A 20340-nucleotide genomic window follows, 5' to 3' on the forward strand; every position below is an offset into this window, starting at 1 on the left:
TTCTGATTTGCATACGCTGATAAACAGTTCACCTATTTCATCCTAGTAAATGTTGCACATCCATAGTAGATAGGCAAGATGTCCTGTACTGGATCCTTTTCACAAAGTGAACGCAGCTCTGATTGATCCTTGTCAAATCTATCACATTTTCTTGGGGTATTATATACTCCATTTACCAATTTAAAATGGTTTTAACTTTGTTTAGCCAATGTTTTCCCCAGTACCCAGAATTCCTTTCACTGTGCATTCTAAAGAACACTCCCACTTCTAGCTCCCAATCCGATACCTTGATGGGGATTCTTTCTGAAGCGCAGTCATAATGGATTGAACATTGGATCTCGTGAGATGCCCGATAATCTACAGAGGTAGGTTAATGGTCTTCGCTTGTCAACTGCACTTATCAACTATCTGATTTGCATGCACGATTGTTCATGGATCCCAGAATGCCTGGTAAACATACACACATTTTCATTTATATACCCATACATTGAACTTTGCGTTTTCACAATGCATGAAATATATATGACCCTGATTCACAGAGCGTTGTGTTGGGTTTTACTTATTCTGTTTATGAGGCTATTCCCTGTATGTGTGTGTGTCTGAGCCTGGAATGTTTGGTATGGAGTGTTGGCTTGTTGGAATGTGGTGATGTAGGTGCTGTGTTCCAGAAAAGTCAGTTGGGAACTTATGCTTGGCACAGGGGGACCGGTGGATGTTTCTTCCCTTTGGACTGGTCTTATGTTTGCCTTACCTACCCCTGTGTACCTACCTGTAACTAAAAGAACCCAGTAAAGTCTATCTACGTCACCTCTGGCTACTGTGTGATTTATCTAACCCCAAACCTACATTTCAACACTGGCGACGTGGACTTCTGGAGTCTGAAGGTAGCAGGAAAGGTGAAGGAGCAAAGGGAAAGCTGTTGCAGGAAAGGACCTGACGTCCAGGAAGACAAGGGTGGCAGGGAAATTGCCCACCAGAATTTAGCTAGGACTCAGAGACATCCACCGGCTCGAAGGTAAACGCGTCCATGCCTGCATGTATGAGAGGCAGGCTCAGCTCAGTGACTTTGCGGGGCAGAGCTGCGCGGCTGTCAGTGAATATGAAATTGGTTTTGGGAGTGAGCAGCGGCCAATAGTGACAGCGTGTAAGGGGCCGGGGGAGCTTTTGTGTGATTATTGTGGCCAGCTTTAGAGATTTGCAACCAGGAGGAATGACCGGAGCTACAGCAGAGAAGTAATTTGAAGTGGTTACTGTTCTGGCGGCTTGGATGTTCCGTTGCGTTGGGGTTCTGGCTGCTGTTTCTCATGTGTCGTACTGCCATGATAAAGATGACGGTTGGTGCCTGGAGCTCTGAGCAGGCCTATGCTCAGTTCAGTAATGATGACGTCATTTGCCTGCGGGGAGTGTTGGCAGAGGTCTGCTGTATAAGAATGTTAGCCCAACGTTCCTAGAGCCGCAACTGTGGAGTCCACGTCATTGCAGTGTAAAAAAAAAAAAAGGGGTCCTTACTACGTGCCCAACAAGCTGTGGGCTGGGTCTATCTAAGTATTGCAACAAGGAAGTGATGAGGGAGTTTGGAGTAAAGGACCTTCCAACGTGATTGAAACGTCCTATGAAAAATTCCGACAAGCGCAACAGCGTAACACAAGGAATTGAAAAGAAAAACATTTTCTCAGTGCAAGTGTAACGTCTGTGATGCGGATTGCTTTGAGAGGCTTCAGTTACACCATCGTATCTTCAAGGATGCGTCATGTTTTCTGCTCGTATTTAATGCGAGCTGACCCTCGAATTCTTGCAATGTTTTATTTTCTGTCAACGGTGTGTTTTCAATTGGTCCATGTGGGTTGGGGATCAAAATGCTGATAGTAATTTGTTGCTGTATTGCACCATTTTGCCAATGTGTCCCATTTTACGTGGAGCGGTAATGCATCATTTTAGTGCAATGTGTTCTCATTATATGCATGAAAGGGTAATGCTGTCACACTTTGGGGGTGTTTTATCTAGCACATGTTTATGCAGATAGGTTTTTGCGGGTGACATTATTTTTGGCAGTCACCGGGTGGTGATGCTCAGTGCTGCATTAACATATTTGTGTGGGGGCTGTCGGAGAGGGTCCTGTGTGTGTGTGAAAGCATGGTTTTGGCAATGTGTTTGCAGTTATTTGAGGTTGTGGGAAGTGGTTCCCAGTTTAGGTAGTGCCTTTGTATTTGGCATGTAATGGCTCTATTGTTGGCAGGTTCTTGTGTTAGAGCCATATATGGTGGTATGGTGCCAAGGTAGTGGTGCCAAAATGTGTTTTTGGTGTTTCATGGTGCCAATGTGTTTTTGGCAGGTTTTTGAGGATTGAGTGGGCCTACTGCATTTAGAAGAAATGTTCAGTAATGAAATGTTCAGTAATGTTCTAATTTGCACTAACCTGACCATTTTTCCACAGGTACTTTGGAACATGGACTCTGCAAACATAAAATTAGTGGGACTTTTGTGTGGTGCAACCTAAATTCTATTTACCATATTTTGTGTTGCTGAATTCGTCCAGTTGGTTTGGGTGGAGAATGCATGTGGGTGACAGTGTGAGTGAGGGTGAGCACGCTGGTAATTTTGGTAACATTCTTGTCTTTTGGACCTACTGCATTTCGAGGAAATGTTCAGTCATGCTATGCCTTGCCTTAACCTAACAATTCCTCCACAGGTACGTTCCAACTTGGACTCTGCAAGCATGAAATTTGGGGACTCTTTGATGGTGTAACTCAAATTATATTTACCAAGTTGTAATGCTGAATTCGTTCATTTGGTTTGGTTAGGGGAATGTGTGTGTGCGGGTGATGATGTAAGGTGAGTTGTGAGTAGGTGGTTGTTCAGTAGTGAACATCTGATTGCCCGGTTATGAGCATGGAGTTGCTCAGTGCTGGTGTGAGCATGGGTCGCTCAATGGTGGGCATTTCGTTGCTCTGTGCTGGTGTGAGCATTGGGTGGTCAATGGTGAGCATGGGTCTCTCAATGGTGGGCATTTGGTTGCTCTGTGCTGGTGTGAGCATTGGGTGGTCAATGGTGAGCCTGGGTTGCTCAATTGTGAGCATTTGGTCGCTCAGGTTTGGAGCTATTTAGTGGTGCCAATGGTAGTGTTGGTTGGAGGCCCGGTTTTTAATGTTGGTTCACTATTAGTGTCAATGTGATGGTATGTTGATGCTGACATATTGGTTGGTGCCAATGTTGGCGTTATGTGAATACCGACAATTTAATTGGTGCCAACAAGGGTGTTTTAAGGACGCCCATACTGGAGTTAAGATGTGAAGTACGCTTTAGGCAGTCAGTGGGTTTAACCATGTTGTTTGTGTTAGCACAACTAGTTGTTGGCGAATGATGATGCAGGTTTATAGTTGTGATGTAAGTTGGTAATGGTTGTGCACTGGATTGTGGGCTGGTTCCCTTGTAGCGTGTTCCATAAAATGCCTGTTATGGTACTGGTGATTGTTCTGGAAGTGGGTTAGCTATTTGGTAGCTATACTAAGGATTTGGAGGGGAATAGCTTTATGCTTGGAGAGGTTTGCTAGATGGGTATTTAGAAGGATAGTTGTCTGTGGTTTATAAAATGTTGAGTAGCGACTGTTCCTTCTGTCTCTTCCTTTTATTGTATTGTTGTAAGGGGGGAGATGTGTTAGGTTTTACCTATTCTGTCTACGAGGCTATTTCCTGTATGTGTGTGTGTCTGAGCCTGGAATGTTTGGTATGGAGTGTTGGCTTGTTGCAATGTGGTGATGTAGGTGCTGTGTTCCAGAAAAGTCAGTTGGGAACTTCTGCTTGGCACAGAGGGACCGGTGGATGTTTCTTTCCTTTGGACTGGTCTCATGTTTGCCTTACCTACCCCTGTGTACCTACCTGTAACTAAAAGAACCCAGTAAAGTCTGTCTACGTCACCTCTGGCTCCTGAGTGATTTATCTAACCCCAAACCTACATTTCAACACGTTGTCCTATGGGATTACGCCATTATAAGATACATCTGTGAATCAGGCTCATAGTATCATTAATTACATCACCAGTAATGTCATAACAAAACAAATGAACCTACTGACTTCATCAATTACCTCAATGTGTGCACAGAGCAGGCACGACTTTTCAAGAGAGGCTCCCAACCATTGGTCACATTTCTTTACGTCCTGTCACTTTGCACTGTGCGCACGAGGAAGGCAACTCCTTTTCCCTTCGCTGTTGCTACAAACATCAAGGTGTACAAGTAACCAACCATCCATGCTTTTCAAAGGATGGTATTTGTATATTTTATTTAACGAAGAAAGCAATAGACACCTCACTAACACAAACTGTGTGCAATAGCAGTGCATGCAACTGTATGTAAAGTCCAGGAAACGGACACCAGATGAATTGCTGAGGCTCACCCTAAACAAGAAGGCAACATGTAGCCAGGGCACACAACACGCACACATTGTGAGTACCTTGGGGAGCTATATATAAATATTTATTACACATATGTGCGTGTGTGTACATGTCAATAGGCTTAATTCAAACCAGCAAGTACCAAACAAAGGTCACATGTTTCAGCTTACGCTTCTACAATACAAAATGTAAATCAATTTTTTCAAATTCCAGAACTCAGGGCATGACATCCTCTAAAACATATTCTTGTGGCGCCTGATTTGATCACAGACTATTCCAATATCTAACACAAAGGATCCAGCAATGATGTGCAAAGTGATTATCTCATCAATTGTTAGATTGCAATAGAAGAAGTCTATTAAGTATTGAACACTGCAGGGGAGTGCTAGCACCTTCCTGCCGAGTATGCGGCCTTGGCGATGCCACCTCAAAGGAGCATTTGTCAAACTTGGAAATACAATCAAAAAAATGATACATGTCAATTCCTGACAACCTTGCTTCTATCATAAATTTTGCATTCTAATATGCTTTACAGAGACACGGATTTGAAAATGGTTAACTATGTTATTGTAAAACCATGTCTGTTGTATACCAATGCTTTTAAAATAAAATTAAATTATGGGTTGTCATGATCTTACAAATGATGTATGTTTACTTAACATTGTACGCACACCTTGAATATATAAACAATACACAATAATAATGCTTGCAATATCAACATGCTCAAGGTGAACCAAAAGGAAAATATACAGCCACTTACTTTGGTAGAGTTTTCAAGTGGTTTTCTCTTAATTCTAAAATTTTCAATTTGATTAGCCTAGAATAATTGAAAGAGAATTAGTAAAAACATGTTATCCGTACAGATATCAACAATATCTACATTGCTTGTGAACCTCCCCGGCCCTATGTTGTCCATAGTGAAAATAGTTAGCACATTTGTAATTAAATTGGTAAATGTCTGTGTCGGATCCTTAGCTACCAATTAATGTTAAATATTTTAAAAATGAGTCGTGCAAACAATGTTTTGATGCCAACATGTTATGCTTAGATGGTACAAGGCATTAGCTTGAGAAGTCCTATAGACTGCTTCATCAGATGATAGAGAAGCCCCATCTACTTGTGAAGACATCTAAGGGACTTCGGAAGCTAAACTAATGTACCATCTCAACATAGTATTTTCAGATAGGCCAATAAAAGGTGTGTGATTAATGACTTGGGGACACTGGTCTAATGCATGGGAACCAATTAACACATCTCACTGCAGAAGTTTAGAAAAATGGCATTGCGTCAATTACGGAACTGTAATAGCTGTACCTGTTTTTTGTTTATGTGTAACATAATGAGTAAGGCTGCATCAGTTGTATGCAAAACAAAATAACAACTAACTTTATTATATATAATGATATATATAATGAAGGTGGATTTACAGGAACCTGAAACTCCTCACATTAGAGCTCAGGTAAGTGCTGCAATGAAAGACATTGAATCAGTTTCATTAACTCAGAGGCCAATGGACTATGGTGGATTTGTATTGAGGGAAAAACACCTATAAACTTGCAAAATGTAACAATTTGAACGTGTCAATTTTACAGTTTGTTGGGCCATCGTATTCGCCCAATGCTCTGACATCTGTTGAGACGCCTGATTCACAAATGCGTTTCTCCACTTGCGAGGACTGACTGCACTAACGATTAGAGAAATCCCCTTCTAGTCTGTGGTTGGGCGGATTGGTCACAGTGGATCCGCCCTTGCAAAAGGCTTTCTGAGGTCATATTCACCCTCCTACAGAATTCTTAAGCAGGTTGCGTTCTGAAGGACTGATTTACAGAGCTATACTCTTGGAGAAGGGTCAGTCCTTCTGCTTGTTTGCCCTGTGCCTGGCCTCTCCTGTCTCAGGCAAAGCAGAGTGGAAGGCCCATGGTATCATTGCAGACTCCTGCCTGCATTGATCTGAATGGAACAGAAGGGCTCATGTTATAAGAAGGTCACTGAATATTCTCCAGTCTCATATCAATACTCTACAAAGGATTAGTGTTTCCCTCTCGCTCAGCCTTCCTCCAGAATGTATTTATTTATGCATGTGTTAAGCAATCTTAACCCAGGGGGAATCAAGGCGCTGGTTACAGTGGTTTTACATACATTCAGTTCCTAGGCATCAATACACAATTGGACAGACAATTTGAATCTTGGGTTGATGAGTTGGTGGGTGTGGGTGGAGCAGATGAGTCTGTGCCATGGGCCTTTGCAGAATCCTTGAACCAGGTATCTGGAGCAATCTTAGAGAGGCATTTATGGGTGATGACTAATGTCTTGAAAGTGATGCGCTTGCAAATTGGGACCCAGTGCACCTTTCTTCTTGCAGCTGTGATGTGTTCCCACTTAGGGATCCAGTAATCCAGTCAAGAGCAGATAAGGGTGCGGACAATAGTAAGGCAGCTGTCGGAGGACAGAAAAGGTCTGAAGGCGTTGATTAACTTGGTGTGGTAAGCAGAAGAAGATATATTGTTGACCTGCCTAGTGAGGGACTGGGTGGCATCTAGGTAGACGCCCAGTGTTTTGACATCCCTTGATGCAGGGATTGTGATGCTCTCTATAGGGAAAGCGTTGTCATCTCAATCTAGTTTTCTGAGTGATGCTTGCAAGCCAACCAGGAAAATTTCAGTATTGTCATAGTAAAGGCATAAGAGGTGGGAGGCCATCCAGGCCTAGATGGTTTGGTAGTCTGAGTGCAGAGAGTTAGAATCAGATGAGTAGTTGCCAGTGACAGGGAGGAGGATCTGAGTGTCATCGGCCTAATTCATGTGAGGAATGCCCTGGCTGTCTAGCAGGTCGAATAAAGGTTTAGTAAAGATCTTGTAAAGTGTATGGGGAGAAGCACAAACCTTCAGGGGCAACGCAGGTAATAAGGGAAGCAGGGGCCCAGGCAATAGTGGAGAAGACTCATGGATCTGTCCAAGAGGAAAGAAGAGATCTACAAGGTGGCTTTGATGGAGAAGTGGGCTGGCGATCCTAAGTGTTGACAATGGATTTGGTGGTCAACAAGTTCGAAGGCTGCCGACAAGTCAAGCAGAACGAGGACCACATCCTTGATCTCATCCAATTGATTTTTTAGGTCCAGCAGTGCTGATTCTGTGCCATAGCCTCGGCAGAATCGGAATTGACGCAGAACTAAGAGGTTTTTGGCTTCCAGGTGTTGCTGGATTTGTAGGTAAATTGCAGGGTCTATGATTTTGAGAAGGAATGGGACTGTAGTGATTGGGCAGTAATTTGTAGGGTTGTCTTGGTCTAGTGACGGCTTTTTAACAAAGAAATAACCCACACATTCTTTATAGGTTTTGGCACTGAGTCAATGGAGAATGAAGCAATGATAAGAGCAGTGATTAATGGTGCCGGAGTTCAGCGCAATCCTTGATGACAGCTGCTGGGCGAATGCCGCTGTGGCATTGGGAAGGTTTGAGTCCTTTGATGATCTGGATGACCTCTGATTCAGAGACTGGATTAAAATTGAAAAGGGGGGAGTTTGGGGGAAGGCTGACATTCATAGTCTTAGGGTGGTGTGGATTCGTTTAGAATCATAGCCTCTGCACATTGTTAAAATCAGGAGTCTTTAAGTCTGACCTCCAACAGCCAAATTCACTCCATAATTTAGATTACACACATACAATGCAGTGCCATTCTGTGAATATGACTAGGGGTTATTTACATAGTCAATGAACATCCTAAAAACATGGAATGGACGAGGCTGTTGGGGACCAGACTTAGAGCACTGAGCACTTCGAGCATATAGGCCATTATAGCAAATGTGTTAGAAAACAGGGATCATTGTAAACTTTTTTTCCACCAATACAATACTACAAACCATGAATGGACTTTCAATGCCAATAGTAAATTGGGACATCTCACTAAAAACCGAATGGTAAGGACGCCTATCAAATCTTGAATGTGCTATGCATCCACTTGCCATGTCATCTCCCACTTCCAATCCTGTCTTTCCTTTTACTTTTGTTGTACCAAAGTCCATTTTATTCAATGGAAGTGACCCAAGACTACAAGTCCCAAAATGCACTTGGTGGAGAAATTAATGGAAATCCCAAGACTGGGTCATGTAGTCATTGGACAATCTTCCTTATGGTATGATGGAATAGTATGATGCTTTACTTAAAAACAGTGGAATACGCTGTTTTGAATAACCATGCTATGCTTACGAAGATAGCAATGTCGGTCTGTTTTACTGTGCTCAGGTCTTGTCTCCAACTTGGAATAAGCTCAGTGCAGTGGTTGTGGCATGAAGCAATTGAATTAAACAAAAAACAGTTTCCTATGTTTACAAGCAAATCAAAATCTGTGATTGTCAGCGATTTTCCTTCACAGCGCTGTCAGGGTGATGGAACTGTGTAACCACAAGGTGAGCCATTCAATTTACGAGTGAGGCCTTACCTCCCAAAATTTGCTGGAAGATACTCCAGAAAGGCATCGTTTAGGTAGAGCTGAGTTAGGTTCTGAAGCTGCGTGATGCCATCTGGGAGCCTAAAAATAAGTAGTCGTTTTAGTGCTCACGTATTAGTTGCCATGGAAACAGGACACAAACGTACGTCTCAGCAGAGAACAAAACGCATAAGTGCGGTACATTCCCAACTCCCCCTTTTGTCTTTCGAAAAATGCATCACACGAGTCTGCACAGGCTATATTTTACTCCCTTGTAGACGCAGATGTTGTTAACCCATTCAGGCTCGTGCCTCTGGGTAGAGCGTGCCTGTCTACGAGCGGCACTCACCTCTCTTTGGACCTTGCAAACAATTTTTCATTAATGAATACAGGTTTTCACAACACAATACTCACAAGATTGCTCGTCATATTTTGGGGAAAGCGCAACAAACATGTAAGGAGATTCAATACTTCACCTTCAACAGCAATATTTCCAATCGATCTGCAATGCATTCCCATTATTATATTTCAGGTTTTAGTTCCCATGGTTTTGTGATTTCATCTGGGTGTCGATTCATTCAGCCTAGAAATGTGGTAGGATTCCCTATTGGAATGTGGTCTAACATTGCTACGGTGGCTATTGTTTTACTGGCGAGTCGGTCATAAAAGCCAGTTATCAGCTGACACCCGAGTGATGGGCGTGAACCACAGGCAAGAACTCTTAAGAATGGTAACAGACAATCCAGACCATTTCCCCTGGTCCCGCTGATGTGTACAAATGGTGGTAAAAGTGACAGTGCACTTTTACCACCATTTTTGCCGATCCAAAGAATTTTCTACAATTTGTCTAGCCGTTTTGGGGAGCAGGACGGATTTAACATGCTTGTGTGCTTAACACCCTCCGCCTGACAAATGCATCTGCATTACCGCCAGCATGTATTTTTATGCTGGCCTTAATGCAATGGATTCCTGTGGAATCCACCTGGACTTACCACTGCTAAAATCAGACAGATTCCATAGGAATCCATTGTAAATGTTTCCGCAATCATCAATTTCAGGAGGCATTTACACTTTTCGACATAGTGGAACAGTACAATGTAAAGGCGGTTATACCTGTGGTTTGGTTTTTACATTTTATTTTGTGATGGAAAAGTTAAAATTTGTGCAGAGGGGAACTTTACGCTTAAGTGCAAATGGAAGTGGTCCCCTTCGTACAATGTAGGCATCAAACTGAAATGAAACACAATGAGTGGTGTTTAAGGACCGTTGCAAGTGTCATAATGCCATCATCACAAGAATGGCCCAGCGCTGGCCTCCTTCCCCTCCCTCATGAGGAACCCTGCAGGTGCTCCACGTCGCCGCCCTCTCACTGCGAGCTTGTAATGGTACTTTTTAATGTATGGACGCCGCTGGTCACAGGCATCCAGACTGTCTCGCTGCATGTACGACGATGGGGCTCTCCGAAGTGTGCCAGCGGACAGTTTCAGAATTTATATGGAGCAACTTGAGGGCTGGACGGGCAAATTTGCCTTACTAATGTGGTTTCTGATGGTTTCCCTACACATGGGATGTACAGCGATTGCTGGGCTCAGTGTCCCGAATGAGTAAAATTGGGGAGGTTATGTTATAATGTTCAGGGTGTCACCACACTAGCATTGTCAGTGCCGGGACTTTTCTAGGGAGTGGCGTATTATGCCCCCGCCTCGGGTATGCAGCCCTCGGGCTGCGAGAGTGAAGGGCGGCAGAGCGGGGGAAAGTGGGCGAAAACAGGTAAGAAAGGGAATACGGGCTAGGGATTGAGTGTGTGACAGTTGGCATGCCAGTAGACTCAGTGTAGAGTGATCTGGCACTTGCATGTGAGCACTGAAATCAATCAGTGTATGGTTGCGTGACAGGCTTTGTGACCATGCCATGTTTAAACCCCACGTTGGGCTTACGTCTAAGGTTTGACATCTTTATGACCATATTTCTAATGGTAAAACATGTGACATTTTAAATCCCATCTAATTGCAAGGTGGGGTATCTTGAAATGTTTACTACATGGGGTGACTAGACAAGAATTTACATCATGAAGTTCATTGGTTGGACAAATACAAATTTATTATGAGGCACAATAAGAACAGCATCTGTGGCTAAGATACAAAATCCTAAAACATAGTAAAAAGCAGATTAGTAAACATGACCTTAAGTATGTCCTTGGAACCACTATCCAGTGAAAATGTAAAGGAGCTACCAAGCAACATCAAGGCTAATACAAATGCTGAGTCCGGGTCTAACTACAAACCCAGTGGCAGCTGGGGCTTATCTAGTGTCCTGGCCTAAATACCTGCACTGAATAGACAGTGAGCAAGCGAGCACACTGTACTGGCCCCTTACCCCACTGGGTACAAGTGGGAGGCTTCGATTCAGATGGCAATTCTGAAGACAATCAGCTGGTCCGATAGCACAGCAAGTAGAGCGCTCGCTTTGACATCCGTACAGAGCCTGCTGACGCAGGTTCGAATCCCAGCATGGCCAAACTCAGCCTTTCATCCTTCCGAGGTTGATAAATGAGCACCATACACCGTCGGTAATAATAAGCAGCGCTCAGATACCTGAGGGCTCGTAGCGCTATATAAATGCTAAATTATTATTATCAGATGCTACAATTTAGAGCACAATGTTCCAGGGGGGATTGTTTGAAAAATTCTAGGTTTTACTGGAATATCTGAATTTACGTTCATGAACTAATACCCTACTGTGTAAGTTCTGGAAAGTGAGCCCAGCCCTCCCCAGGTGATGTGAGTGCCACATGACCACCAACAACCTTGCCTGTCTGGTACACCACAGTACATCCCCAAAGAGTGTTGCCCTACACCTCAGATGATCCCTACACCACTGGCTCTGCTGGTTAGGGCTGATGGGAGTTGTAGGCAAACCATCTAGAGGGTGATAGGTTGGCTACCTTCAGGTCTACAAGCATGGGGAGCTTGTGCGGTGTCAATGTGACAGGAGTGCCAAAGTGCAGCCTGTCGCGGCAGGGAGAGTACTGCTTGCAATAGCCAGAGATCAGCCGCAGCCCCTCTCTCCAACCGCTTGGAATGCTTATGACATTAAGCATACTTCCCGGATCACAGAGCTGCCATACCTGGCAGGAACTTGGGGGGTGGAGGGGATCTGTAAGCAGAATGATTAGGCTCAGTGTGGAAGGCTGGTTACTCCGTACCTTTACCTCGAAGCATAGCAGTATGGTGCTGGTAGATACGGTGCTATTGTCAAGTGTGCATTCTGACACCAGCTCTGAATAGCATCAGACATTACTGAAACATAGTTGCATAACCATGTCCAGCACTCAATAGATGAGCACCTGGCAGATAGGTTAATGTGGCCTTCTTGTTGTGTGAATCACAGGACCTTTTTTCAAAAATGTGGACTCTGAGCTGCATTCAAGGCGTATGATGGTGTGGCAATCCATCACTGCCACTCGACCGCCGTTTCTACTGCACTGTGGCGGGGCCCTGTGAGCCTCATTATGAGGTGGGTGGTAAATCCATGGAATTACTACCACTCTTTCCAGTAGCATTACCACAGGATTGGGAGTGGTGATATGGCAGTGTAAAACCCAATTGTGGAGTCCGTAGGACCTCATAGGACTCTTAAGTTTGATTGATGATACAACACGTTTGTTTAATCACAACAAGAGACAGCTGACACGTGTTTCGACCGTAGGTCTTTTTCCAGGCTGAAAATGATTCTTAATTAACAACCCTGATTCGGGTCGTTTATAATAGCAGCATCTCCTTGTGTAGAAGTGATATAACCATCAGTGCGGACTGGGATATAAAAGCCGGTTGACCACCCGCAACTGACAGCTTCTAGTCAGGGAGCATTGTTAAAAGAACCTTTTCCAATTGCATTACTGTGGCCTTCCACTGACGAGCGCATTGGATCTTAGTCTCTTGCCCCACTTTTCTGGATTTACCGTGAGCGGTAATTCCACACAGTACATCTGTGAGTTTCAGGGATAAAGTGAAAGATCTACCTCCAGCATTAGCGTTAAAGCCATAGTACGCCGGTGCGGTATTTCGAAGGTACACAGTGTATGGCATTGCACTGCAGCTTTTTGGCGTTAGGCAAACAGTTCATTATTATGAATGATCGTGCCCTCTCTTCACAGATTCGGAACAAATCATGCAGATTTAGGTAGCAGAACTATTATTTAGGTCACACAAGCCATATGAACTCAGTTCATAGACACCAGTATTGTCCCTCAGGTGCGTGGGTTACAGACACCAGGCAGTGATCACGCCATTATGGAGGCTCCTGGCACATTGACGCTCTTATTTGTCTTTCCAAATCCCTGGAGAATAGAGTGACCTTCAACTTCAATGTTTTCTAGAAACATGAAGGAATTCTCAACATCTCTGAATCTGGTTTCTGCCTCAAAACGACAATGCGGCAAAGTCCTCTGTCACTTCCGATTCTGTTGGGCCTCTCAGCGACGTGAGATTCCATGGACGATTCTCTTCTCTTGAGTGTTTGGCCATGGTTGTTCTAACAGCGGGGAGCCCCGAGGTGATACTGCCTTGGAGGGTGTTTCTTTCCCTCTATGCAATTCGTTTTAATTACTTACACGAGCTCCATAGCTTGCTTATGTCATTTGACCCACACTGATGACATGTCTGCATGTCAGTGGCCCCATTGAGTGCGTTTCAGATCATCTAGCTGAAGAGAGCAAGTGTAGGAAAACCAGTGGACTATAACGTAATGCCTCCAAAACCAAGGCATTATACTTTAGGACCTGGCTACAAGGTTCACAGTCCCAACAGCTCATTCACTCTGTCCATCCTGTGTGGGCACAATATTCCCTATGCCAGCGCGGTTACAAATGTTAGAATTCCCTCTGAACCAGATTAGTCAAAGAGACAGATTTCCAAATGCGCCAATGACAGCAGGCAGCGACTTTCATCTTGTCCGAGTTACATGAAGCGGTGATGGGTTCTTTGGTTAATTATAGCCTTGGCTTGGCAGATTCCATCTGCATAAATCTGCTGCCTCTTCAGAGCATGCAGATTGCGCATGTCAACCCTATTTCCCAACTCAACAAAAGAGCCAATAGGTTTGTGCTTCACCCCTCCTTGCATTGGCTTCCGGTAACTGGCCCAAAGGCCTTCAACATTCGTGTTCTCGCTTTCAGTACCTTCACGACACGGTTCTGCCGAATTTCGTTACCAAACATCCTCCACATCAACCCAAGAGAGCTCTCCACTTGCTAATCCACATTTCCCTAACACTATGCCTCTATACATGTATGATAAACTGTACATCATAAAGCTAAGCTATGAACTATAAATCTTAACCATTCTTTTCCATCAGGGTGGTTACTTTACCACCTAACAGAGACTCAGACCAGTACGAGAGGGCAATGCGAGTTGTTCGTGCAACCAATCACTGACTCATTTCAGTACTCAGATTGCCGTCATGGGTTATAAACTGTCCCTCGGAAGAACTATGAGTGAACCCTTGTCCTGCTTAGAATGCAGGGATGCTACATGCATTGAAAATATCACAAACCCCTTAACTTTCTTTCACCCCACCTCTGAATGTTTAAAAATATTGAATGATTGTCGAAAATCTGGTCCCCCTTGGCTGTCACTCTCCTCCTATTCCTTTCTCCAATTCACAGCAGACAGCAGCCTGGAGACCCCCGATGAGGGAGCAATAAATACACCACACCTTGTTGCTGTAAGACCACTACACTAGTGACTGGCGCAGTATACGTGCTGTGTAACATAGCACAGCATTTATTTCCAAGAAACAAAAAGAGACGAAAGAACAAACACTTTGGAACATCAACAAAGAACCGCAACTACAGAAAGCACCCCCACCGACAGGGACAAAAATCGAACCAACACTGAGAGAAGAGACAAACCCCTCTGCCTAACTCCATACCTCGCTGACAACTGGTCACCAGAACAAACCAACCCAATGCTAGAAGCAGCAACATCAAACAACCTAACAGAAGCGCGCAGAAGAAGGATGAACAACAAACACACGCCCGATGCGAAAACACCTTACATAACCAAAGCATGAGGAACTTCCAATCGACAACCACAACCCCTGGAAGACAAACCCGATGAAAACAAAAACCCAAGACAGAACCTAGAAGAACTCTTCGAAGCCGCTGACAACCCGAAACCTATTCCTCAACAAGAGATCGACTAGGAAGGAGACCTCAACACACGATCAGATGACAACCTCAACAAGAAAGTGCAAACCAAACCACACCTCCAAACTCCACCACAATCTGATAAATGCAAGATCCATGTCAAAACACTCAACAGAGATCTTCGACCTACGCGATGACAACAGCATCGACATCCTGTTCATCACAGAAACATGACTGGATGACAACTACAAAATCACACTCCAAAGCTGCCTTCCAACCAACTTCATAAGCCTTCAAAAAAACAAAAAAGGAGGAGGCATCGCAATAGCATTCAAAGGATACCTGAAAATAAAAACAGATACATCTAACAGCAAGTCAAAAACCACATCACATTCATCCTGGTGTAAAGACCACTGACATATGATGCAACCTTTGTCGACAACTTCATAGAATCCATCACTAACATAGCCATCAACCACGAACACCTAATCATCCTGGGGAACATCAACATCTGGTTTGAAGACAATCACGCTAACTCCCAAAACTCACTGATTGAACAATTCACTACCATGAAACTACGACAACTAGCCAAAGGGGCAACACACTCGGCAGGACACACCCTTGACGCAATTTTCGCCAAGGAAAAACTCATCACCACGGCATCACCAATACAAATACTGTGGAGCGACCATCTCATCATCCCATTCGTGATCACTCTGCCTACTCAACTCTGTATCCAACCTCCTAAACTCACAACCACCACAAAAAGAAACTGGAAACACGTCAAAGAAAGCAACCTATTCGAACAACTGGAGTTAACCAAACCCTCAACCACAGAACTTGAGCTAGCTGACCTAGACGGGAAAGCGGAGCTACAACACAAATTGATTGCAGACACAATTGACAAGATTGCCCGAGAAAAACCATTCACCCCATCAAAAAAAAGAGCAATGGCAAAATGGTTCACCCCACTATTAAACACCATGAAAAAGGAAAACAAAAAGATGGAACTGGAATGGAGGAAAGAATACAACCCAGACAAAAAAACACTGTTCCAGAAACAAATCCACGCATAAAATAAGGAAATTCAAAAGGCGAAGAGAGGGCATTATGATGACAAAATCGCCAATGCCACCAACACACAAAAAGAAATGTTTAACATCATTAAAGAGATGAGAAACCCACCAGGCTGCGATAACACCCCAACCCCCTTATAGAAACTATGCAATGACCTCCAGACCACTTCTAAAAAAAAAATCTATGACATCAGACAAACCATACAAAACAGACCAACCAACCAACCACAACATACAACCAAACGAACAAAACACAGAACCACAACACAAACTCAAAAACTATCCTGAAATATCAGTAGAGGCATTTGCAATGCTGGTAAAACACAGCAAGAAAGCTGGATCACCCATGGATCCCTGCCCCCCGGACATCTACAAATCAATCCTCGCACAAGGAACGCCAGCAGAATATTACAGAAACATTCTAAATCTATTACTAGCAAGAGGAACTGTACCTAGGACCTTCAAATCAGCACATATCAAACCACTTCTGAAAAACACAAGTGGTGAAGTAGAAGCCCTCTCCAACTACAGGTCGATCTCAAACATTCCCTACCCGGCAAAATATCTGGAAACCTACGTATATGAACTAACCCAAAGACACATAGAAAAACACCACCTGGTAGACCAAGCTCAAGTTGGTTTCAGACCCACAAGAGGAAGGAAAACAGCACTACTATCCATCTGGGACGACATAAAAACTAACGCAGACTCAAACACAACCCCAGCCCTGATTCTGCTCCACCTCTCAGCAGCCTTCGACACAGTTACCCATGACACCCTAACTAAAAGACTAGAAGACATAGGCATAACAGACACAGCACTACTCTGGACTAAATCATTCCTAGCAGACAGAACAGAAACCGTATGGATCAAACCCTTCAAATCCACCCCACGAGTTAACGACTGTGGAGTACCACAAGGATCCTCACTATCACCACTGTACTTCAGCATCTACCAGACCCAGTTATCAGAATCTTCAAAAAATACATTACATGCTACAACTACACAGATGATACTCAAATTATCTACAAAATCAAAGACACCCAAGACGATCAGTCAATCCTAATCGACTGTCTAAAAGAAGTCTTCGACTGGATGAATGCCAACAACCTGAAAATCAACCCAGGAAAGCCAAAATCATGATCATATCCAAAGACCAAGACAACGAAACAGCCATCCTGTGGCCAACAGAGACGGGAACTGCACAATCATCATCAACTAAGGTAGTAAAAACTCTGGGAGTCCTGATGGATAACACCCTAACCTTAGAACCACAAATAAATGCAACAGTCAAGAATGTTATTTTCCTCCTCCACACGGCAAGAAGAATCCTATCTTTCCTCTCCTTCCTGCACAAAACACTCACTATCGTCGCCCTCATCATGTCAAAAATGGACTATGCAAAAAGCCTCTACCTCGGAATACCAGAATACCTCCTGAAGAAACTACAACAGATCCAAAATACAGCAGCCAGACTACTCCTCAAACTATCTGGAAGAGACCACATCACTCCTGCCCTAAAAACACTACACTGGCTCCCAGTAAAACCTTGCATTACCTTGAAAACAATGTGCATAATGCACAGAGCAATCAGTGTACAAGGAACAGAATTCCTACAAAAGAAAATAATCTGCAAGCCAAAGAGACTCCTCAGGTCAAGCAATGAAATCCACCTGGACCTAAAACCATACCTTGAGAAAAAACTTGGGGGCCTCTTGTTCTACTACTTAGCTGCAAAAACCTGGAACAACATGCCAAAAGAAATAAGGAACACCAAAGATCACCTAAAATTCAGGAAACTACTAAAAACCTGGCTCTTCAACACCACATACTCAAACTGAAAACCGAAGCAACAGAAAGGAAAAAGGATGACAAAACTGGAGAGGACACTGACAGCCCCCAGAACCGACGGGGAAGCTCCCAGGGCACCTGGACGGGTGACGCCAGGTAGAGTGGAACACAGGCAACACCCATGGAGGCGGAGTCAGTCAATAACCCCAGCCAACCCCACCCAACATCTTCACTCGCCCCTTAGTTGCTACCAGGTACCACAGTGTGTGGAATTGTCGGGATATTGGCAATCACCACACTAGCTGAGTTGTGGACATTGGCAGGTCCACTGGCAGTATGAGTGGGAAGGGAGGACAGGTAGGGTTGTGAGGGAGGCTGGTGGAGGTTGGGGCCAGATGTGAAAGGGACCTTGAATGCCAAACGGGCCCAGATAAGGACAGAGGCGCAGGGGTGCTCCCACACACCGTCTGGGGAGATTACACAAGCCCAGCGCCACAATTGAGGATAGAGAGGCCACCAACTAACCAATTCCACTAACAATTTCCCCTTCTGCATACACCTCTCAAACGCCAAACCAAACACAACCACAGACCTACAGCACAACAAACCGCACAAACTTCACTACATCAAAATATAAAACACACATAGACTCGCACAACAGCATACAACGACTACCGCCCGCAAACACCCCAGCCAACGGACTGACCGGGCTGAGGCTGCCAACAGCACATCACTGATCCATTGCACTTTTCCAGCTTCCTCCTACTAATTCACCCTCCCTTCCTTTTTCAGACCCTCCAGAGTGCCAGGAGACCACTCCGGTGGTGATAGCGCGCGGTACAAATGTTCTTTAACATTAAAATTAACATTACATCACATGAAAAAGTCCTCAGGGCCACCTCAGAACCCAGTCTACAGAAAGCGAGTTTAATGACATGAGGCCTCCTCAGGATCCTTTGACCCAGGTGAGCACACTCGCTAGAGTGCACTAACAGCTCTTCTTTTGGCTGCAGCCCTCAGAACCATGCTTTTTTCCTAGGCTTTGTAGCATGCAACAGGGACTCAAAGCACATTCTAAGGCAGCATGCTTGTGCTATAAAATACACAAAATCATAGTAATCATTTCATATTCTGGAAGCCCCTGAGGCTTTGAATTGATCAGACTTGCCCTACTTGTCAGCTATCTGTGTTCATTAGAGCAGAATAGGACTCATGTAGGCGGGTCTGATCACCTTCTAGATGAAAGCCAAGGGATATTTGCCTTATGGCCAAATGGAGCAGACATGTCATGGCGTGTTACTCTTACTTTCCAAGACTAACTGCAGGAGATCATACCTAAAAAAATGCTAGAGTGGTGGCTTTGGCATATGTGCTTGCATATATGCGTGCGTGTGTTTCTGTGGGTGTATGATTGTGTATAAGCATGTGTACTTATTCAATGTTGTTCTGTTAAGATCTATCCACCATTACAAGTTTAAGACAGAACTTGTTTACCGTTACCGCCATTTGGTCCTGCAGATTTACAGCAGGATTACGAGTTATGGTAAGGCAGTGTGAAGGGGAGAGTAGTTTTAGAATTGAGAGCGGAGAGAGGCAGGAGAGATAATAGAAACAAGTAACATTGGAGGATGGAAGTAGACTGCATAGGGTCCGAGAAACATCAGATGGACAGACGAGGAAGACACAGGAAGAGAGAGGGGAGAAAGTGGGTGGAGTTGGAGCGAGGAGTGTGGCGAGTGGAAAGGAGAGAATGGGAGAGACACAGGGAGAGTAACATCAGGGCATGAGTGTCTGGAAGGCACAACCCCCAAAATCCCTTAGAACTAAATAAAAGATAGCATAGGTCACACCTAGGATCTCCCTGAGACAGGTTAGGCCCTCGTGAACATCAATGCAGAAACTAGACAGTTGGGATAATCGGTAGATACTAAACTGGGGATCAGGGACATCTGAGTTAAGGAAGGTCTTGTTTTCTCTAGATGAGAGCGAGGGCAAAATCTTAAAGTCCCTTTCAAAAACCTTAATTAAAACCCCTTGAACTGGGGCTTTGGTAGTGATGTGTTATTGAGGTGATGTGGCACATCTTTCTACATTCATGGTGGAGTCCCATTTTCATTTCATTCATTTGTATATTTATTTATCCTCATCCCCCCCACATTATTTTGGACATAAGGCTTTGTTATGCTAGCACGCTATGATACTTTATACGTCATTGTTGTAAACACGACTCCAGGAGACAGCAGGTAAGATTACTCAAGTTCCATTTATTAAGTTGTCACAAGTAGGTAGCTCAGGATAATGGCTGAGCACTGAAGGGAACCCACTGGCACCCACCACCCAGGCTTACATGCTCAACTGCCTGAGCTAGAACACAAATCAGATCAATACATTCCAACTCCTGAGCTGGAACACAAATCAGATCAATACATTCCAGGCACTCATCAACATTCTCTGAGTGACATTCAGACATTCTCTCAGCAACATCACTCACCCAAGCATCCAAGGTATGA

At 44.2% G+C, this 20340-nt stretch overlaps 1 protein-coding gene across 1 annotated transcript in view; it reads right to left on the minus strand.

Annotated features, from left to right (window-relative positions):
- LRRC7 (leucine rich repeat containing 7) overlaps nt 1-20340 on the minus strand; it is a 3010809-nt gene that overhangs the window by 1495569 nt on the left and 1494900 nt on the right. Inside the window, exons 8-9 of the mRNA XM_069641926.1 lie at nt 8828-8917; nt 5151-5207 (exon numbers count right to left, since the gene is read on the minus strand). Of these exons, the coding sequence (XP_069498027.1) occupies nt 5151-5207; nt 8828-8917 (147 nt within the window). The remainder of the gene's footprint in view (nt 1-5150; nt 5208-8827; nt 8918-20340) is intronic.

This window comes from Ambystoma mexicanum, chromosome 1q (assembly GCF_040938575.1).
Source record: "Ambystoma mexicanum isolate Mex_15411 chromosome 1q, UKY_AmexF1_1, whole genome shotgun sequence".
NCBI lineage: Eukaryota > Metazoa > Chordata > Amphibia > Caudata > Ambystomatidae > Ambystoma > Ambystoma mexicanum.